This window comes from Vidua chalybeata, chromosome 3, assembly GCF_026979565.1.
Source record: "Vidua chalybeata isolate OUT-0048 chromosome 3, bVidCha1 merged haplotype, whole genome shotgun sequence".
NCBI lineage: Eukaryota > Metazoa > Chordata > Aves > Passeriformes > Viduidae > Vidua > Vidua chalybeata.
In genome coordinates, this window is record NC_071532.1 from 90,192,405 (window position 1) to 90,214,655 (window position 22,251).

At 41.3% G+C, this 22,251-nt stretch overlaps 2 protein-coding genes across 5 annotated transcripts; one reads left to right on the top strand and one right to left on the bottom strand.

Moving 5' to 3' along the window:
* The first annotated feature begins 1,179 nt into the window (after positions 1-1,179).
* Positions 1,180-12,111, top strand: LOC128785396 (glutathione S-transferase). 3 transcript variants are annotated; one of them, XM_053937918.1, is made up of 7 exons: positions 1,180-1,288; positions 5,477-5,583; positions 6,948-6,999; positions 7,228-7,360; positions 7,922-8,063; positions 10,891-11,022; positions 11,783-12,111. In XM_053937918.1, exons 2-7 carry the CDS (start codon positions 5,497-5,499, stop codon positions 11,903-11,905), a joined length of 669 nt encoding a protein of 222 aa, XP_053793893.1. In that variant the 5' UTR covers positions 1,180-1,288; positions 5,477-5,496; the 3' UTR covers positions 11,906-12,111. The 3 variants fall into 3 exon arrangements, with proteins under 3 accessions (XP_053793893.1, XP_053793895.1, XP_053793894.1); XM_053937920.1 differs by lacking the exon at positions 1,180-1,288 and adding an exon at positions 1,624-1,722; XM_053937919.1 differs by lacking the exon at positions 1,180-1,288 and adding an exon at positions 2,461-2,588.
* Positions 12,112-13,574: 1,463 nt separating this feature from the next.
* Positions 13,575-21,868, bottom strand: TMEM14A (transmembrane protein 14A). Of its 2 annotated transcripts, none has more exons than XM_053937923.1 (5): positions 21,772-21,868; positions 20,457-20,542; positions 18,709-18,810; positions 15,183-15,270; positions 13,575-14,172 (listed from the first exon to the last, which is right to left on the bottom strand). In XM_053937923.1, the coding sequence occupies exons 2-5, from the start codon at positions 20,530-20,532 to the stop codon at positions 14,133-14,135; spliced, it is 306 nt and encodes a 101-aa protein (XP_053793898.1). In that variant the 5' UTR covers positions 20,533-20,542; positions 21,772-21,868; the 3' UTR covers positions 13,575-14,132. The 2 variants fall into 2 exon arrangements, with proteins under 2 accessions (XP_053793898.1, XP_053793896.1); XM_053937921.1 differs by lacking the exon at positions 21,772-21,868 and adding an exon at positions 21,129-21,622.
* Positions 21,869-22,251: the final 383 nt, after the last annotated feature.

Sequence of the window (22,251 nt, forward strand, 5' to 3'; positions counted from 1 at the left end):
CTGTTGGTATTGACTCCATGCCAGGATGAGATCCAGGCATGTCCATGTGGTTTCAGGATCCCCCACAGAGATCCCACATTTTGGCCACACAGAGCCAGATCCCCTGGCACAAGGAGTGCTTGGCACCCCTTGCACAGGGGCTGCAGCCCCAGCCTCCCCCTGGTCACACAGTCACTGCTGCCTCGGGGTCTCTAAGCGTGTCCCCTGCTCAGTGTGTCCTGGCCATGTCCTGATGTGCAGCTGCCTCGGAGCCAGCCCAGTGGAAATATTGTCCAGAAAACCTAGGTTTGTTACCAGTGTGCAGCAAACCAATAATTACATACTTAAGAGAGACATTGACTGTGAATTTCAGAATTGTGCAAGCCTGGTTGCTTGGTGGTATTCCAAAAATCAATGACAAGTTTTTACTATTTATTCGTTTTAGCAAGCAAGGGCATTAATGTTCATTGACTACAAGTTGCCTAGTTCTCTTAATAATTAGTGTTCTCTCTTCTATTGGTTAATGATTCTCCCTCTTCTCATGCTAATTAGTCTGCATGCTCGCTGGGTCCTTCTGTTCTTTTGAGTTGCGGTTCTTGAGTTGATGGGCTGTGAGTCAGTGGTGTGGGAATCTCTCCCTGCCGGAATTATCTTTTACCCGTTCAGAGCTGATCTCAGCACAGTTGCTGAGTGGGCTTTTCTAGTTTCTTCCTTATCTTGGGAGTTCTGCCAAATGCCCTTGTGCCCTGTAAATTCTGTATTTTATGTATCCACTATCAGAGATACATCCTTCTTTCCAAGCCTTCTTAAGCTCCTCCTAGGTTTGAGATCATTAAAACATGTTCAACCCTTAACAAGGCAATTCTCCTGACAAGTAATTTCTCTTTCCCACAGCTGGACTTCACTTAGACCTTGTTTGGTAGCTGCTCTCTGTTTCACAGATTAGAACTTTTTTCTTGTCGATTAGGCTTGAAAGTGTACAAAGATCAAACGTCAAATCACATCCTTTGTCAAGAAAATGTTCGCATATTCCACATCTTGCTACAGAAACTCGGCAAGACTGCAGGGACAAGGCTGAGGTGGCTTTTCCCCGAGCTGCGGTGGTAGAGTTTGGTGATGCGCCCAGCGGAGGCGGGCGGTGGGCACGGTGCGGCCGCGGCGGCAGCCCAGGGGAGGAGCGGCCGCCCGACGGGGCGGGAGGGTCGTGTGTCGGTGGAGCCGGGCGCTGTGTCAGTGCTGCCGCGGCGCTCTTTCGGTGCCGTGTCGGTGCCGTGTCGGTGCTGTGGCGGCGGAGCGGCCCGGGCAGACGGTACTGCGGCGGCGGGCGGGGGTCGCGGCGGGGGGCGGGCGGTGCCAGCCCGGTGGAGTGAGTGGTTTTTGCCGGGATCAGGGCTCCTGCCCGGAGGGCAAAGGGCGAGGTGCGTGACAGACCGGCTGGCTCTCCAGGAACGTCCTGCCGTGCCGCTCCACGGGGTTATTCCCGGAGTTTGTCCGGGGGTTATTCCCCAGCTTCTCTCCTGCAGCAGGGACCAAGACGGGCGGGAGGGTGAGCACGACGGGGGTGTGTGTTTGGCTCTGGGTAGGATCAGCGGGGAAGCTGAAGAGAAACTGCTCTTCGGAGTGCAAGTTTTGCAATCTCTGGGAGTACTTTCCCCTCGTCCAGCCACTCCTCCCAGCTGCGGCGGTGGAAGGAAGCTTTTCGAAGCCGGACTTGGCCCGAGCCCCAGTGGAAACCACCCGCTGGTGAGCAGTTGCAGTCTTCAGATGGTCCGGAGGCCGAGCCGGGCGGTGCGGCGCTGTGCTGCGAGGTCGTCCTGTGGAACAGCCCCGTGCGGGACGGGGTCGAGCAACAAAGCGTTGCAGAGAACTGCTCTGGGGCCCTTATCCAACTAGGAAGAAGGTTTCAGATCTTGGATCAGATTATAAGCTTGCTGCTAAATTAATTTACTTGTTCCTCACTGAAAGGCTGGTGCCTGAATTGTTTTGGACAAAGCAATGTGAGGTGTTTTTAGTACAGTCATCACAGCAGCAGCTGCCTCTCTGACACCTGCGTGGCTGTGGTCCAATGCACTAAAACGTCAAGAAAGTTTGTGATTAATTTTCAGGTCCATTATTGCTATTCAAGAAGACAATTTAGCAATTTTGCGGCTCTTTTATCACTACTCGCTATTTTACAAAGGGATATTCATTACAGATCCATAAAAGGGTCATCAAAATAGTTTGCAGCCCTATGTAAGCATTCAGCCGCAACCCCAAATTCGGACCTTTAGCAGGGCATTTGCAGGAAGATATTCCCGGCTGTTTTCAATGGAGCACTGAGTTGAGACTGGCAATCAGGGCTCTGCGTGGGCTGAATTTTATCAGCTCCAGCTCTGCTTTGTGGAGAGGTCAAGGATGTTTGCTCTTTCTGCCTCTGCTAGCCTGTCCTTACTAGTGTGTTTCTCAGCCTTGATCCCACGTGCTGGAGGTTAGAGTGTTTGTCCAGTCCGTGAGGGTTTAAGTGCAGTTCTCCTCTCTGCTGAAGCTGAGACCAACACCTACTTTCTGAGCATCAGGGAATGAAGTACTTTGAAGTATAGAAGTTCAGGACGTCTCTTACTTGTTATAGTGTAAGTCATACATGGGAAGTAGAAATGAAGTGTAGGTCATGGTCCTGTGTGTGTAGGGCCTGGTAAGGGAGCTGTGCCAAGTCACTTTTTGAGTGCCTTGTTGCTGTTCAGGTGTCAGAAATCTAACTGGGCATCCAGCAGTGCTGGAGTAGGTGCCAGCTGCACTCAAGACAATCTATTGACAAGCACATCTTTTTGTATCAGGAGAACTTTGCTACCAGAGACTGAGGTGTCTGGGGACACAGACACTGCCAGGGTGTGGTGGTTTCAGTTTGAAACTGGGTAGAAATACTAATTTTGTGTAGTGGTTTTGGGTTGTTAATTTGAGATTTTATAAATTTTGAGATTTTTTTGGTTAATGTATTTAAGAGTGTGGTGGGTTTGGTGTTGGTTAATTGTTGATGTGTTTATTTTTTGTTGTGAGGTAGGATTAGGAGAAAGGTAAAGTAGGTTTAAAATTTTAAAAGGGTATAAAGAAAAGTTTATTAACAGTAACTAAAAGAAAGTAATAAGAATTAGAACAACATTTTTAGAATATTTTTATATATTTTTTCTTATTAATGTAAAGAAACAAAATTTAAAATTTTAGTCAGTTTACTGTTTTTAAAATAGTGGTTTTTTAGTTTACTTAGGGAGAGAAGTCTTTTTTGTCAATATTATGGAGACTTTTCTATAAGGAAAAAACCCCAGTTTTCTTGTGGTTTTTTTTTTGCAAATTGTAGTATTTTGGGGAAAATTGTAATTGTGAAGTTCTTCTTATTTTTTATAAGCTTTCTTATATTTTTAATGGGTTATGTTGATTTATGGGTATTGTTTTAAAGATTAGTTGTTTAAAGGTAAAAGTTTTTATTATTTATTTTAAAAATTATTTTTATTTTTAGGAAGAGATTATTTTTCCTTGTGGGTATAGGATTACATTTTATTTGTTTGTTTAAACTTTTTATGGGATTACAGTTATTTTAATGTGTATTTTAATATGGAAATTTATGTCTGATATTAATTTGATTTTTCTTAGTTTTATGTGTTACAGGGAAAAAGGGTTTTTTCTCTATAGTTTATAAGAGGATTTTAGTTTTAAATTTAAGGTATTTCTTTATCTTTTTTTATCTGGCATTTGATTTTTTTTAAACTGACTGATGTTTTAATGGTTTTTTTAATATGTATGTATTTTGTTGTTTTTTTTTTTTTTCTTATTTGAGGGAGGATTGAAGTACTGAAAGGGTTAACATGTTATTTGGGCCTTGTAAATGTTTACTTGATTTGCTGGTAACTTGTGGAAGAGAAAAGAGGAAGTTCTTGGGTTTTTTCATGTCTAGTTTTTTAGTGGTTGGAAGTTTTAAAATCCTTCTCTTGCTAAACTATGACACAGGGCTAGGTGGAAGCTGAGCAGTGGTTTTGAAGACCTGCATTTTGGATGGGTGCACCTCTTTCTCCTGTGAGTCAGTTCCTAACAGAGTGATGGCGTGTGCTCTAGAGCCTGTGGAAGATAGCACCCAACACAAAGGACTTCAGTGGAGTGGTGTCGCCCTGGTTATCAAGACTTTTCTAAAGCCTTCTGAGTTTACATTCTTGTAGAGAACTTTCTCACACAACTTTCTGTAAACAACCTATTGTTTTGCATTCTTTCATAGAGGCGGAGAAATTTGATGTACAGGTAGTTTGTCCAGTGTCGTTGGAGAGGTGGCACGTTCACCCTCCAATCCACTGGCACCTTTTGAGTACTATAAAAGATTGGAGTCAGAAAAAATAAATTAGTCTCTTCATCGTGACCAAGGCTGTGGTGCGGCGTTTTTGCTTGTGTCATCTGGTGACAGAGTGGGTCAAGGATGCAGTCTCCCCTGTCACTGTTGTACTGTTGTGCCTCTTTATTGATGCCTTGGGATTATGGCCAAAATTTTTACTTTGTGGCTCAGCTATGTATTGTGAAGTGTATGCAAGCATAAATAAGCCTGCCTGTGAACAGATAAGCTTTTGGCTTAACAATGAAGCATTCTGTTAGTCTGTGCCTCTGTCTTAGGAAATTTGTTTCATTCTTCTGTGACCCATTAGTGATAAGAGTACAGTGTTAGCTTTGTTTCCAGCATCAGGCAAGCTCACATCAGCTGCCCATGTCATACAGTGCCATGTGACTGCACATGGTAGGGAAATTTGAAAGGACCAAGTGTTTCATCCCCGTGCCATCATTTGATGGGCTGACTTGAGCCCCCTGCTGCCAGGGGCATTGCTCAGGCCTTATCTGCCCAATAGAGGTCAGTTCCATCCGTTTGGTTTTTGATTTTCAAGTGAAATTTTCAGGGCAGATAGAATATAAATCTCTGTTACATTTTGACTGTAGCAGCTGGATAGGGAACACAGTAGGCCTGGTGATATATGTTGCTTTTAAAAGCATATTTGTAAAGGCACAGGAGCACAGGGCTCTGAATTGTCAGAGAGGTGAAAATAGTGCTGGTGACACTAGTTTGGTGTTCTTTGGAAGCCATTCATTTGATATAGTACATTTTTCAAGTATGGTATGACATGTGACAAAACCCAACACCTACTGAAGAGATTGCGTCACTGCAAGGTTAAAAATGTGCTAATTCAGGAATACCCTACAGTTCTGCTTTGGTTGTAAAACTCCAGTAAGCTGTTAAAACTACAATAATATATTATTTAGGAGATGCTTATTGTCATGATGTGTCTGAATGGCTGCATATTCTCGTAGTGTGTAGTTTTTCTTTTATTCCATTAATCCACAGGAAACTTGGTTGCATCAAGCACAAGTATGAAGGACTAGATTGTTTTTCTACTTTCTCGTTTATCCAACTGTATTTAGTAGTTTGGAGTGGGACATTCAAAATGCTAATTTAAAGCATGCTTCCATAAGATCATCATCTTGATTTTATCAGGAAACAAGAACTCTGAAATCATGGCGGGGAAACCCAAGCTGCACTACACCAAGGGAAGGGGGAAGATGGAGTCAATCCGATGGCTGCTAGCAGCAGCTGGGGTTGAGGTTTGTACCATTTTTTATAAAGTGATTTGTAATCAAATTAGGCATTCTCTGGAAGAGTTTCCCAATTGCATCTGTGCTTAGGGATATGCACATCATTACATATTGTGATGCAGAATGCTCAGATTGAGTGATACACTCTTGTGTTGTATTTCATGTGTTCCTTGAGCCATAGTTACACAGTGAAGAGATTTTAACATACAAAAGAATTGATGGGTGTTATTTTTGAAACATATTTTGAAATTGTAAATTTGTTGCTACAGACAAAACTGTGACTTTTTCTCAATGCTCATAACTTCCCTGTATCTCATGAGTCTTTTCCACTGAAAGACCATGCATACCACATGAAAACTTTTGAACATTCTCTCCAAACAAAGTACCTTTTGTTCTTTGGGTCAGGACCTGAGTAGGATAAATCAGCAGATCTGCCCCAATGGCAGTGTTAGGAGATCTATGTAGATTCACATCAGGTGAAGGCCATCGTAAGACATCTTAATTTCTACATTAAGTTTTTGTTTGAATATGGTTTTTTGAAGCTATTTATACTCAGTTGGAAATAAAAGGCTTTTTAAAATGGTGCTCACTTGAGAATGTTGATGACAGAGAGTTTGCAGAACACGAGTGCTGAGGAAACCAAGATCTTGTCCTCATTCAAATGTCCTTATTAAAAAGAAAAAAAAATCCAGTGGATTAAAGAAGGAGATAAATGATGTGCAAAAGAGGCATAATTTACAAGAAGTTTCTTAATATTTCATGTGGCACCAGCTGCTTTTTGAGTGATTTGGTATCCATTTATGGTTCATGCAGGTGACTCTGGTCTTTATAATGAGGAAATTCTTTCTGGAGCATAATGCATTGTGGGGTTGGGGACACCAAAGTCTTGGGTTGTAGTCTCTGCTGAAGCAGAGATGAAGTTGGAGGTCTCTTAAGGAAACTTTCCTTTCTGACCACCCAGAAGCCTCTCCATCAGTCCTTAAAATAATTTAATGGTGGTGTAACAACAGAGTAACATTATACCTCCAGGGAGGCACCCGGAAGAAAGAAAACTACTGGTCTTTTATACCTTCACAGTATAAGTGAAGGTTTGGGGTCATGGGCTCCTGCTGTGTTTCACCTGGCCAGTGCCACAGGTGTTGTGCAAAGGGAGGCAGTTCCCAGCTCTTGCCTCGGGCTCCCAGGGCTCCATGAACAGCTGGAACTGCAGCTGCTCACCCAGCTACTGGCACTGAATGGATTCCTCGACAGGGTAAACACAGTGAGAAAAGTATGGAGAATAGTGTGGAGAGGTGGACTCTAACTGCCAGACTTCCTTCCACTTCTCCACTGCCTTTGGAGTGACAGTGTTGTTTTCTATTGTTACTTTTCAGTTTGAGGAAGAATTCATAGAGACAAAAGAAGACTTAGAAAAATTACGCAATGGTGAGTCTGTAAACTGTACCATAAACATAAATTCACACAAATAGAACAAAAGAACAACAAGACGTATTAAGAGCTGCAATATTATGTGACCTGTAAAGAAGAGTTGTTTCCTTGTGGATGCTTTCATCCCTGAGAATTAACAATGTCTTGGTCTCTTACCAGGTCTCTCCCTTATTTTCAGTGTAGTATTTCAGCAGTCTGAGTAGCTTGCTCCTTTTTCTTCCCTAGATGGAGTCCTGCTGTTTCAGCAGGTGCCCATGGTGGAGATGGATGGGATGAGGATGGTGCAGACCAGAGCCATCCTCAGCTACATTGCAGCAAAGTACAACCTCTATGGGAAGGACCTGAAGGAGAGAGCCTGGTATGGTAACAGTGTGCCACTTACTAACACTCCTCCCTGATTGTTAATATTTACAGAAAGAATGTTGCTGTGAGGTATCTGCACGTACAGGTGAGTATACCTAACAGACTGTCACTTACTGTAGAGCGTTTATTTTGTGAGAATGGAAGGGCAGCTCCAGAGATTGTGGAGATTATTATGGACTGGCAATTGCTAGACAGCATCCTCTCATGACTAGACCTCAAAACTAATTTTTTTTTCCCTAGTGTTTTGCATATGCAGTCTTTTCTCCCACAGCATAAATGAACAGATTATCAATGGAAAGCAGATGAATTCTACCTTAAATACATTATTTGCAGCCTTTTATCTTGCTTATTGCATACACTGTGAGCCTGTTTTACAATCTGTGCTTTGAAAAAAATTGGAAGTTTTCTCAAAGTGGAAGAACCAAGAAAATAAACCAGTGTATTACGTTACATTCACTAATAAACATTTTACTCAATGATCACTTCACAGTTGTATTTCAGGAAAATAATCAAGAAAGTTTGAATGATACATGTTGAACAAAAATATTTGTTTCAGGATTGATATGTACGTGGAGGGAACTACAGACCTAATGGGAATGATCATGTATCTCCCTTTTCAACCAGCTGACACAAAAGAAAAGAATCTTGCCTTAATCATTGAACGAGCTACAACCAGGTACTTCCCTGTTTATGAAAAGGTAAGTGATAAATCACCAGCAGTTCACAAAGACAGTGACTTCTGGGCTCCCTCTCCTGCCCCACTCCCTGTTCCCACACATGTACCTTCCAGAAGGCACGTGACAGTAGAACTCTAGAAATGAATGATGGAGCCAGTATCCAGCAATGTGAAAAGAGGGCCACAAAATAATTTTTGGCCGGTTTCAGTACTGGGTCTCTTTGCTGTCTTTCTTTTCCAACCTAGCTTAGTTGCTGATGGCTCCCAGTGTTTTGTCTAAATGCACCATTTCAATACTTGTGCCAGCCTTCAGTACTTACTGTCTGGAAGTGTAGTGTGTTATAGAATTGTTAAGGTTGGAAAAGACCTCCTAAAGAACAATAAGTCTAATTGTCAACCCAGCACCACTACTATATTCAGCATTAAACTGTGTCCTGTGACATAGCCACATGTTTCTTGAACACTTTCAGGGTTGGTGAGTCCGCCAATTCCCTGGACAGTCTGTTCCAGTGCTTTACAACCCTTTACATGAACAAAAATTTCCTAAGATCTTATCTAAACCTCCCCTGGTGCAACTTGAGTCCATTTTCTCCTGTCTTGTCACTGGTTACCTGGGAGAAGAGGCCGACCTCCACCCTACTACATCGTCCTGTCAGGGTGTTGTAGAGAACAATAAGGTCTCCCACTCAGCCTCCTTTATTCTTGCTATTCAAAGTTAAATATATTTGTGCTTTACAGCTAAGGATCCAATTCTATGTTCTTCCTCAAATCCATTGCTTAAATGTATTATATTTAGAGACTGCAATTTTCATTCTCTGAATTGCTACTTGGGCATCCTTAGGTGTGCACAGAGAGGCTCTGCAAGCAAGATACATGTAGCATAGAAAGCATAAAGCAATTATTTACAGGCTAGCACGCAGCAAAGAGTTAGCCTGAGCTGTGAGGGAAGGCATTGGTATGCCTGCCATCCCTTTAGAGCACATGAGGAGGCTTTCTTGGCTAGGGAGGAGTTGGTCAGGAGGGGATGGATTGTTCTTTTCTTCTCCCTGGAACATTGCCTGGATGTTACTGAACTGCCATTTTCTACCACCTTGCTGTTTGCTTTGTTGTTTTATTTCTCCTGTAAGAATATTTTAATTTTTTTGTGCGTTAAGATTTTCCTGTTTGAATTGAGCCATCTGTGATCCTCATCTCACAAGTTTGTTTCTGTTTGTAACTTTTCCTTTCGCACTATGTGTGGCTGTGCTGTACACACTTTCTCACAGTGCTTTTTCAGGGCACAGTGGTCTCCTCGGAAATCTGCCAAGGGTACAAAGCTGTGTTGTTTCACAGCTGAGCTGGGTTTCCAGCTTGAAGCCTTTGTTACCAGGCAGCTGAAGTCCACTCAAAAAATACAGGACTTGATGCAATTTCATGTCCCACTTTATTAGAGCCTTAAATTGCAAAAACAAATCCCACAGAGGCTGCCCTGTAAAATAACAATGTAAATTACATAATCCAGCACTTCTGTAATCACAGTTCATATATATCCACTGCCATACCAATGGAGGGCTGTGCTGAGAGATATTGATTACACACCCAAATATTTCAAAGATTAAAAGTCTGATACGTATTTTAAGTTATTAAACAATAAAAAAATGCACCAGAATTCTCTAATGCCTAGGTGGCATAAACTACTGTTGTGATGTTTTAGCATGTATACTCCAGGTAGGAGAGTCTTTAAAGTAATCTTTGTTTGCTTCCATAAAGAAGCAGCTGATATTTTCCATTATTTTAGCCTAGTTAATTTTGTTAAAATGGTTAATAATTTTCTTTCTGTACCAGCTGTTTAAGCTGTCCATTGATTCAGCTTATCAGGGTTTGCAGTCTATGTGTTTTTCATTCAGGAAGCTGACAGGAAACATACCTAGCTGTGAGTGTTCACTTTAAACACTCAGCAGCCAGATGAAGCAGCAAAAGACAATACAAAGCCCTGCAGGCAATCAGATTCCGATGCTGTGTTTGGGAGTTTCCACACAGTCTGATAAACAAGCTGTGCTAGACCTTGTTAGAGCAGTGTAGGAAGCAACTACATGAAGGGATCAGCTGTGACTCTGCCCATGATTGCTGCCTCTATGGTAGAACTGGCAGATGGGCCTGGAGAAACAGTTGGCTTCCAGAGTCACAGACTGATGCATACTGCACATTTGTTAATTAAGAGTAGCCTTGGTGTGACTTAGGCACAGACATGGCCTTCTCTTGCTCCTGATAGGAGGGTGACAGTCTTCAGGACAAAGGTAGGCTGGAGAGCTGGTAACTGCTCTGAAGCTGTGCTGCAATGTTCATCTCAACTTGTCTACTACACTTGCTAGTAGCTTTGGCAGGCTGTGATTCTTGCATCAGCAGTTTGCCATAAAGGAGTCCTTCCTTACAGGATAAAGGGTGGGAAGGTTGTATTCTTTCATTCTTTCATTAATTTCATATTTCAAACTGTAATCAGCAGTCTCAAATTTTGCTGAAACATCTGGTAATTCACTTTTTTCTTAAAAATTCAAGGTGTGCTTACATGTAAACTGGCCTATCTCTTCCAATTACTTTAGTCTTGTTTCTTTTGTGTGATGAAGTCTTTCTTGTGGTACTGACTTGGTATACAGCTACCTGGTGCAGTAGGTTAAAGTGAGATGGGATCACACACACTGAAACATGAATTCTGATTTAATTTTTTGTTTATGTATCACTTTCTAACTTCATAGGTTCTTGCATGGCTTTGCTCTGCTGTGTTTTTTCAGAAATCTGTCTGCAATGAAATACCCAGATAAAATTGTTACATCCCATGTGAATATTTTTGTTTATTTGTTCATACTTTATAGGCCTTAAAAGATCATGGACAGGATTACCTTGTTGGCAACAAATTAAGCTGGGCAGATGTCCATCTGCTGGAAGCCATTTTAATGGTAGAAGAATGTAAGCCTGATGTACTGTCTGCATTCCCTCTGCTGCAGGTTAGTAATCATCTGGTGTCCATATGGAAGGTAACAAACAAATTTCACTGATTGTTGTTAAAAGTTAATTGATGTTTACATCTTTTGAGCCATTGTACTGACACTTCTCTAGCCTGTTTGATTACAAAAACCTGCTCTCAGTGCGCTGCCTTGCCTCAGAGCTGCTGGGGACTCACCTTTCTCCAGTTCTGCTTTTCCCAGCTGTTCCCAGCTGGCAGGAATTCACTCACTACTGCTACCAGTTTGGTCCTTAAACTGCTACTTCCATGTCTTCAAACACAGCAACAACATCTGGAAGGAAAGTCTGTGGCTTGGTGTGTCTGCAGTTCCTGTCCTTTTATTTTTGCCAGCAAAATTACATTTTTAAGAAATCATATACAAAGAGCAGTAAAGTTTCATATGTCTTGACTTCTGTAATGCTTTGCACTGAGATATTCCTGTCCTTGCCTTTTTTTTTTCCCTCAAATATATCTGCAGGATTGGGATCCAGGATATGGTGTTTTTTTCTTCCACTTTTTACTAGATGAGTCTTAACTCTTTAATAATAATTTCTCCCATTCCCATCTGGGAAACTAAGATATAGCACCAGCACTACAGATCAGAAAAAGCTAGTACTTTTTACTAGCTTTTACTGTTTAAAGCTTTTACTGTTTAATAAATATGACTGACAAGTAAAAATTCAAGTCACCTGATCTTTAAACTATAAAGGACGGAATTATAATTTCCTTAATCTCACTGGCTTTACTGCTGCTCCTTACAGGCTTTTAAAGGAAGAATCAGCAACATTCCAACAATCAAAAAATTCTTACAGCCTGGCAGCCAGAGGAAGCCACCAACAGATGAGAAGTTTGTTGCTGTTGTGAGGAAAATATTCAATATCTAATCTGATGAAGATAACCCAACTGTAGTATATTACCAGAGCTTGCTTTGTAAGAGTAGATAGATGCATAGATATGCTCTGTAACTTGCATCATATGGCCAGTGAAACAATACACTTTTAAATTAGAGTAAAAGGCTAATTTGGACCTGTTGATTCCAGAAAGAAGAATTTCATGAAGCACTTATATGAAATAAAATATGCTGACACTTTGTGTGTGTTCAATTACAATGCATGCCTGGTTGGGTAAAATGTTCAGTTGTAGCTTCTGGAGTACTGTAGAAAAGCCACATGATCCCCAACCCCCTTTTTATAAACTGCCAGAGACAGGAGCCACACTGTGAAAATGGAGTAGTCATTTAACATCAGGCCTATAATCTTTTGGGTTGGTTCTCTAGGTGGTCTCTTAGAAAGTTCACTGTCTCCCTGCTGTATTTCAGAGCTTAAAAATTAAGTAAATAAAACCTTTAAAAATAAAATTAAAATTCATTATCCTTTTAAGTTTATGGGCAGAAGTAAAAAAACTTTTCTAATCCCCACATGAATCTTTAGGAGCGATTTTTTTCACTGAAAGATCAAAGTCCTTATGTTTAATTGGCCTGCTGTGGTTTTCATCCACTGAAGAGCACCTATTCCCTTGCTCTTCTTTTTGCTGCTTGACTGGCTGGTCAGTGAGGCAAATGCCCCTTAAGTGGCTTTTTTGTAAGGTTTTACCTTCTGCAGTCACTTCCCACAGTTATAAAGCCAAGTGCACTGGCTACTTTCTTTTTCAGTAAGAGTGAGTTTTACCTCAGTATAGTGCTTAAAGCATGCACTACTATGTCAGATTCTTTACCCTAATTTCATGGGAACAATCACTGTTCCCTTTAAGAACATTGCCATAACAGTGCCATTTGCACTTAGTTGTTTCTCCTCAGTAGGACTCCAACTGATTAGGCAAACAGTCAGGCAGTGTACATGAAGAATTGCTGCCCAGCAAAGTGAACTCCTTCCCTGACTTGTGCCTAAGAAGAGCTATGTGCATCTCAGAGGTACAAACCACAAGTGCCTCAGTCACCTGGGCACTGCTGAGTTCCAAACAGGTTTACATTAAAATGACCTCAGTAGCTGGAAGTGGTGCTTAGCCATGCCCAGCACAGTACTCATTTCACTGGGCTATTCCTCTCTTCCAAACAAGTGCTATGATTTAGGAACCATCACAGAGGTGGTACCATGATACATGATAACCTTCGTAAGCAAGCTTTGTATGAAAAAAATGAAAAGCAGCAAAATTTCTGTTTGTCTTCAAGAGTGCACCGACCCATACGGCTTCCTAACGATTTTGCTTGTATTCCCTGTACACCAGAAGACAGTCTTAGCCAAGCTTTGAGACCCCAGGAATTTTTATTTTGTACGCAAATCAAAGCAACTTCAATCCCTGAATAGTTTGTGACTGAACAGTCTCTTCTGCTTCTGGGGGGAATTCAGCAAGATAATCTGTGTGAGAATGGAATGGCAAACCTGTTCCAGAGTACTGAGAGCTTGGAACCTCTCTGTGTAGCATGACGAACCTCAGCCATGGTTCTTGTCACTGGCAATTTACAGCATGGTACATGTTTTAAACCACTACTGAGTACAAAGCAGAGCACCAGACTCTTTCATTGAAAAAATGGCTCACTCCTCTGCTTAAAAAACATATAAGCTTCAACCACTTTACATTTTATTTGAACACTGATTTTTTATATTTAGAACCAGGGGAACAAGAATGTGGGTTGGAAAGGAATTTGGTTTTCTAGTGCAACACAGTACAGGCTCAAGACTTTTTTTTATTTAGAACTGATTATTTAATCTCAGAAACTACAAAATTATACTTCAATACAAGGTACCTTTTTAGCATAAACATGTATTTATATATATTCTTTCAGAGATACAGTGCAAGAGTAATTCAATTTCCTGGGGTGCTCTGCACCCCTAAAAGAGATCAAACTTACAAAGAAAAATCCCATGAGTTAATAGACTGCTTAAATCAATGTAGATCAAAATATACCAACAAAACACTTGCTTTAGTTTTTAAAAAATATGTTAAAGTATCACCACATGTCAATAATCAATTAACAGGTACAGATCTTTTACAGAAAATATAAATGCAGTGTAAGACTTGTGTTCAAACTTGACTTGTGTTCAAACTTGTCTTTCAAGTACAGAGAGTGTGTCTGTTTGGTGGGCATGGCAGTCATATTCGGTTCTAAATCTCCTACAGCAGCATAAAAACAAGCCTCAAAATCATCAAAAGGCTGAAAAAAAACCCAAAACAAGAAAACATAAATATGGCTTTCATTAGCAAAATCAGTGAAAGTAATCATTAAATAACATTTCATTCATAAATAACTGACACTAGAGTCTCTATTAAGCAATCTTTTCAAGTGTCCAGATTTCCACTCTCAGTGTCTAGAAAATCAAAGCCCACCTAGGCTGGAAAAACAATCCACAGTGGACAATAACATTTTCCAGTGTAAGTCCTGATTCTTAAATTTTGCTTAAATTTTGACAAATTGCTTCTGATTTTTTCCTCCTTGTATGTAACTGAAGTAAAGCAGAATGGTGTTATATTAAATCTGTAATATTAAAATGACAAAGCAACAGATATGATTCCTTCAGAAGATGGGGATTCTGATTTACACCTGGAAAATGTTTTGCATTACAGACTCATTGGGAAAAATGTTTTGAACTTACTCCATAATTTAATTCCAAATTAATAGATTCAAAATTTTTTCCAGAATGCCGAACAGCAGCAATAAAGCAGCTGTGACAGATTTTTTTTTTTTTTTTTTAATTTGCATTAATACTCGCCGAAGTTCTTAGGTCAGAAATGTCCTGGTTTTCAACAGTACTGTGCTTCCAGTAGTTTTGAATACAGCACTTCTAAACCAAAGTGTTGGCCTTTTTTTTTTTTTTTTAAGATGACTGTGTTGTATGAAATGGGACTAATTTTATGTGTATGTATTTGAAAACACTAAGGCTTATCTAGGTTTTTCCAAAAGCCTTATCAATATGCATTCATATTTAACTGCTGACCTCTCCTTTCTGTGCTGAGAAAGTCACTTCTCACCAGCTGTATCTGCCTAGTAAGATGAAAAAGCTGCTCACTGGAAACAGGACTGTGACCTCCAAACTAATTTCACTTAAGCTGTATAGTTGTTGAATGACAGTGACTTCCACCAGCAGTGCCTTGAATCAGGTGTGAATTGGCAACTATTTGAAAACCAGTGAAATCTTTACAATAAGATCTGCAATATGTATTTACCTCAGGCATGCTACTAGTCCGGCTGGCATTAATTTCTTGGACCTCTTGAACCTCATTCCCATTATAATGGTCAAAAGAAAAGATGAAACTGTAAACAAAAATCCAATATATTTATGTTCTCACTTTTCTCAGTGGACCACTCAGGAACACACAGAGTTATCAAAGGTCCTTGCTGTTTTCCTATGAACTGCAATTTAGTGAAACATTAGATGAGAAACAGAGTCTGTAAAAACATTCTTGCTTTTCCAAAAGACACCATTATGATTTCTTTTAGCTACAAATAAAGCTTCCATGTGCAGCAGAATGCTAAATCCTGTCCCATGAAGACTAGGTAAGTTTGTCAATCAGTCAATTCTACTCACCCATATCTAAATTCATGGGGATACCAATAAAGTACAAAGAATCTTGGCCATAGCAGTCACATGTATATTGAATTACAGGAATAGTGTCTTATAAATCCCACCACCCTAGATCATTGCAGCTGTTTTCTAACTATTCAAGGAGCTGGAGCATTCAACTTCTTGTCTGTTTTATTTTTAGAATATTAGCTCTTTATGTGCTGAGCCTTAAAAACTATATTGAAGGTTTGCCACCTGTTTTTGCTACAAAATATGGCTATTAACACCTCCTTCTTCATGACTACAATTCCTCTGGAGCCTTTTGCTATGAGAGAACCATCCTTACCTGTGACAAAAGGTGGGCAGCCCAAGAGGGCAATAAATGCAGAACAAACTGCAGAGAACAACTATGAAAGAAACTGCATCTTCTTCCTGGAGCAGTCTTATCTAAAAATGGAGGCAGCATTGAACTCATCAGGCATAGGGATTTCACTTTGAACTATGGCTGCAGAGTGCTACATAAATGAGAAGACTGAGGAGAACACATGAAACTGCAAAGATAGCTACCTTCATTAAAGAACTGTCACTTGAAATGCTTCCTAGAAGTGGGCAGAGAGGCAGGACTTCTCATGAGCAGCTGGGCTTTGTCATTCTCACAGCCAAAGTAATGGCAGTCACACAGATCTCTTCCCTTTTTATGGAGTACTTAAACCATCTGGCTAATTCTCTTCAAATTCCACTGTCTAATCCTGGGGCCAGTCCTGTGTTCATAGGTATCAAAAATTACTTTTAAACTCACTTCAGCATATAAAACAAGCCCTGACAGTTACAAGTATCTTACAGAACTCTACCAACTATGTGCACTCATCAAAGATACCCTGCAAAAAAAAAATATTATGCTCCATTATCCATTGCTCTTATTTTCCAGTCACATAGCCTTGATCCTCTCAGGAATGTCTCAAGAGTGAACTATTCCACAGCATGTGTCTTGCCAGAGTCCTGAGTATATTTGCAGTTTATTACAAACTACAAAGCATATTCACGCTAATGTTCTTTTTTCCCCCATTTGCTAGTACCTGGCTTTTCACAGGTTCCAGAGGCTTTTTTATACATTCAGCTTTCAGACCAGATTTTAGAAAGCGCTATACATTCACTGTTTCACCTTAAAGCAAAGAAATTTAATAAATCAAGACAAATTGACCCAGTGAATCATATTCAAATTAGAATCAACTTGCATTGTGAATGCTACTAACTCTTGCATACTGAGATTTGAATTTCTAAATCTACTTCAAACACATAAAAATGCATTAAAGTATCCAAGAAAACACAGAGCTTATTTCAGGTGAAGTAAGAAAATGCCTGAAATAGTAATTTATAAAACAACTAAGAGAATTTGCCTGGGGTACCCACTGGCTACATACTCTTTGTATGTAGGATAAGTTACAACGACCTTACTATCAAGGTCTTGTACTAAAATATTACCTAAATTACCGTAGGAGAGTCTTGCATAGGTGAAAACTACTGTAAATAGTTATGGTTTGGATGGATGTGGTGTTTTTAGATTTCCTAACCTTTTAAGGGTTTGGGTGCTTGTTTTATTTTACATTGTAATTTACTGTAGTGGTTTTTAAGTTGAGAGTGGTCACTTTCTTCCATGCACTTAATTTCTATCTTTCATTTGTTCTCTAGCTGCTTTTCACATTTTGGCATGTTAGGCATAAGTGAAAACATTCTAGTTTTCCATAAAAGCGATATACAAATTTATATTAAAAAGCAATTAAAACATTTCTTTGTAAACATTCTAAACTAAGACTGCTTTAAAAAGTCCTTGTTCCTTTAACTTTATGTAAGAAGAACTTTATAAGGCAGGTGTAGTAGACTCTATCTCATCTCATTGCAGTAACTTCTATTAAATAAGTACTATACATTTCTCCAGTTGATAAAGTCCTCACATGCCTACGACTACATTAAATGCAAAACAGTGGGTATTTTAGATATCAGACATTCAAAAGCACAATAATGGAGAATTTTGTATTAGTCCCTTCAAAACTTGGGAATTCGGAAACAGGCAACATATATTAAGTTTTAATGAATCTTCTTTTCCATAAATTCTGTATCTAACTTAGCGATTTAATTGACCCATAGAAGTATAATACCATACACTACTTAAAAGCATCTCACACTAATGATTATAAATTTACATATATTTAAGGCTATGTTTTCATTCCAAAACAAAGTTTTGGGTTTTTTTTTTTTAAACAGTGAGATAACTTAATCTGAGCAAGGTCATGGTGGCAAAACTGGAAATGCGATTTAAGGCCATCTAGGCCTTAAATCTAGGAGCAGATCAGGTCCATAATTACGACCTTTACTAAAGAACTTGCTGGGAACACTTTGCTGTCAATGCTACTCAATATTTTTTTAAGTGGAAATTTTTATAACTGTGATTGGTGCAAAGCACAAAGCCAGAATGAACAGTATATCACAAATTCTAAGTTGAGAAAAACTAATTGTGTACTCACACAATCTGGATTAAATGTATTTTGAATGCATTTCTGCACATGAAACCACAGCCTAGACCACCTTTGCTAAAACCATGAGTGAGACAAGCTCCCAACAGCTCTTATTGCAAATTCACTTGTGCAAGGTTTATGTCCCCCTTAGGGATTGTAGTTTTTTGCCTCCATGAGGGTTTCATGGCAAACTAGCTGCCATGACAACTATTGCATAGTCTGTATCCTGCCTTTCTTAGTAGCAAAGGAAAAACACTAAGTTAAACTGTTCCATTCACTAGGAGCTGAGGATACGTTACATTATGCAACAGCAGATCCCACATCTACTTTACTGCTCAAATTGCAAAATTCAATCTGTAACGCTAACGATTTTATTGCAGTACTCTCTCCTGTTTATCAGCTGGATTTCACAATATGTGCAATGTTGGGCAAACATCTCATAAAAGGAGGTGCTGCCAGGTGGTAACACACACATACCTACTGACTTTGTGTCAATGATCTGCCTTACCTTGTAAATGGCTCCTGAATTTTGCAAGCTAAGCTGAAGTGTTGAACTCTAGTTAAAACCCAACATTTAAACCAAAGCAATACCCAAAATTTACTAAAAAAAGAATTTTACATGCAGTTCAGGATGCTGCTTGTTTGTTTGTTTGCTTACTGTAGTGAAACACTTACACAATGATATCTTCACATTTCTCGGATCACATGTTACACAGTAAGCTCCATAACCAGCCACAGAGCCAAAGGCGAGTCCAGCAGCTAAAGAGATTTTACTACCTGCAAGAAATCATTCAAGTGTTATTTCTCAATGCAATGTCTTCAAGCTCAATCTTTATACAGCAGCTGTCTCTCTACAATAGAACTGATTTTGCCACATTCCAGCTTGCCTCACCCAGTGTGAATGGACATGTAATATTTCTGTAACTGGGTCATTCTAATATGTGGGATTGGGGGCAAAGTCAACTAAGTTAGAGGGAGATGATCAGGATCCAGTAATACTTTCAACTTGGGAAAAATACAACCCTAAATTTGGCTATTTTCTCTATCATACTTAACAAGGATTTTTGTAATTTCTCTGAATTGCATGTTCATTTTAACTATATCTTACATCACTTGGGAGTCTCCAAAAATGGTAGAAATGTACCAACATATATAAAGAGTAAATTGGGTGGTCATAATGTCAAGCCTTTCAGTTTGACATCAGTCCTGGACAAAGAAATGCCATCACCAACATCACATTTAATGAATAAAGAATGAAAAAATAAACTGTCAGTGAGGATGAAAACAGGGCTTCTAAAAGTTACTTAACATCTTCTTGCAATGCTATTGAAAAACTGGTTCATAAATCCCAGATATATCCCTAATATTTTAAATTTCTGAAAAGACATTTGTCTTGGTACCATTTGATAAAAGCGTAGAATCTGCACAGCAGACATTATTTGAATTAAGCTGATCCCCAGATGTTTATAAAGAATTCAGACCCCCGATGACATTTAGCTCTCAATCCATTTGAGTATTTTTAATCAAGACTTTGCAAGAAAATGTAAATCATAACCAATAAAAAATAAAAAAATAATTTAAAAAATAAAAAATAAAAAATAATCCATGAGGATTGACCAAGTATTAAAGAGTGAACAGGTGAATGGGATAGTCAGTGAGTGCAGCTGGCTGCAAACACAAAACCACAGCGTTCTCAGAAATTCAGATGTGAAGCCGTGTCTCCGAGAGCAAAGCATGTACACACTACGAAGGGAGACGGTGACCCTAAACCAAAGAATCGCGAGGGACATTGGGACAGGGACTGTGACCGATGCGCGGCTGGGGCTCTGCGGAGAGCGGACGGGAACCCGCCCGCAGCTCCCGCCTGCGCGGCCTCGGTACCGCTGCGACCTCTGCCGGGTGCTGAGCTGGGGCACGGCGCTGCCACCCGCGGGACTGCAAAAATCCCTGGAATACCGAAACTGCGCTTTGTGGTACACTGCCACCGAAAACCTGACTCGTTATCTTACTGTGAAAAGGCACAATTCTAACAGTACCAGAGAATTAACCACCACAAGTAGAGGGTTCCCCCCCCGCCCCGTGCGTCTGAAAATGTAAGGATCAAGCCTGGATTTCTCTGTAGAAAATGAGCTTTAATCAAGGATATACTGTGCTCAACATAGGAATGATTAAAAGGAGATGAGAAAGCCCAAAATGCATTTAAAGTCAAAGATAACATGACAACCTCCACTCTTTGCCCTGAAAACAAACTCACTTAAATGCTTAAGTTGGCCCAAGAACATCTCATGAAACTCAGTGCATTTACAGCAGCATTTGATGGATGTAAAATGCAGCTGTACTAATTACAGCAAAGTTTTCATGTCTCACACTGCATCGAAGAAATCAAATGCTTCATTTCCAAATCGTTCTGTCCCAGTACTAACCTTTACGAGTGTATGCTACAACACCTCCAACCACCAGCAATGAAGCATATGCAAAGCCAATCCAGTCAACAGCCATGGTCCCAACTCTGTAAAAAAACCAAATATATTGCAAACAATATACAAACAAACTCCTTCCTCCTGATAAAAAAGAAATAATTACTTAACAGGTTCTAAATAACACTACACTCTCCTAAGTCGTGTTTGACTACTGTGTCAAAACATTCAGAAGGTGAAGGTGTGCCTGTTGGCTATTGTACCATCCTTTCACTAACTGCTGCCCTTCCTTACACCCCAGTATAGGGGTATACCTAATTTCCATTAGAGATTTTTTTGAGATATATGTGGCACACATTTTCCCCAGTCACAAATACATGTATACAGGCAAAAAGCTTGACACCATCCAAAGCATGTTTTGTTGCACTTGTGCCATGCTGCTGAGCTGAGGGCGCCCTATGGATACATATAGATCTTCTGAGTGCTCAGCTCAGTGCTTTCATCTCCTTTCAACCACACTATACCTGGAGCACTTCAAGCAGCATGTAACAAATCCTGCACCAAGTAAAAATACACATTTTTAGAGTCTATTCAAAGTTTCCAGACAGAAACTTAGGCTGTTTTGGGAAGCTACACATACAGGTACTTTATCCTGTATCTATGCCCCTTTTATTTCACCTTTACATTTTGATGCATTGTCTGAGTTAGGCTTCTGTTCCGCAGAAAGCATTTAAGGCTCTGTTGTGATGCTGGTCCCTACTTGGCTGTGTAAAGGCAGGAATGGCAGTGCTGTGTAAAGGCAGGAATGGCAGTGCTCTGCGGCCAGACAGCCCCTGCAGCACCACGGCCACTCTGCCATCAGTGGGGCACACCTTTCCCCTCCTCCTCCCAAATTAAGCACATCCTTCTTTATAACTCAGCGCGTGTGCCCTTGACTAGAGTGTTAAAGGGTGCTAGCAAAGAGTGCTCCGTCAGCATTTCATGTCAAGCCTTTAGTATTAAAAATAAGCAACTCGCAGCGAGCCCACTCCTCCCCAAGTCGTAACCCCTCAGGACAAAAGATGGGTTTAGGGGGCCATTGCACCCCGGACAACAAGGTCTGCAGAGGCGGGGGCAGGGATGCAGGGGACAGGGATCCCCAGGCCTCGGATGTGCCCAGCGTTCGTGGCCGCCTCCCGCCCGGGCCCGCAGCCCGCATCTCGCTTCCCAGCGCGGCGGCGCAGCCCGCGGCCGAAGGCAGGCGCCTGCGGGGGGCGGCCCCCGCTCCGCCCAGCCGTCCGCTCCCCCCCGCCATCCCCGCGGCAGCTCAGCCCCGCCGTACCTCGTCCCGCCGCGCCTCCCTCCGACCTGCTCCGGCCCCGGCCCCGCCTCCCGCGCCCGCCGGGCTCCGTGGGGCGCCGGCCCGGCCGCAGCGCCGCGCCCGGCTCAGCCCCTGGGCGGCGGAAGGAGGGCGCCTGTCCCCGTCATGGCGGCGGCGCGGCCCGGCCCGCCCGCAGCGCCGCGGGCGGAGCGGCGGCTGGCGGCCTTCGGCGGAGCCGGGCCGCGGGGGACGAGTGGGTGACAATGAGCCGGCAGTGCCCTTGCGGCCAGGAGGGCAATGGTATCGAGGGGTGCGTCGGGAAGAGCGTGGCCAACGGGAGGTGATTCCCCCCCGCCCCCCCCACTCGGCCCTAGTGAGGCCACATCTGGAGTGCTGTGTCCAGTTCTGGGCTCCGCAGTAAAAGAGAGGCATGGAACTACTGGGGAGAGTCCAGCAGAGGCCACAGAGATTACATGGGATCTGGAGGATCTCTTTTATAAG

Bases quoted from the DNA above. Each gene is read 5' to 3' on its own strand.
- LOC128785396 (XM_053937918.1), top strand. From the start codon at position 5,497: ATGGCGGGGAAACCCAAGCTGCACTACACCAAGGGAAGGGGGAAGATG. The intron at 7,000-7,227 runs GTGAGTCTGTAA...TTTCTTCCCTAG, and splicing joins CTTAGAAAAATTACGCAATG to ATGGAGTCCTGCTGTTTCAG. The intron at 8,064-10,890 runs GTAAGTGATAAA...CATACTTTATAG, and splicing joins ACTTCCCTGTTTATGAAAAG to GCCTTAAAAGATCATGGACA.
- TMEM14A (XM_053937923.1), bottom strand. From the start codon at position 20,532: ATGGCTGTTGACTGGATTGGCTTTGCATATGCTTCATTGCTGGTGGTT. The intron at 15,271-18,708 runs GTAAGTGTTTCA...TTTTGTTTACAG, and splicing joins AAATGTGAAGATATCATTGT to TTTCATCTTTTCTTTTGACC. The intron at 14,173-15,182 runs GTAAATACATAT...GTTTTTTTTCAG, and splicing joins GGACTAGTAGCATGCCTGAG to CCTTTTGATGATTTTGAGGC.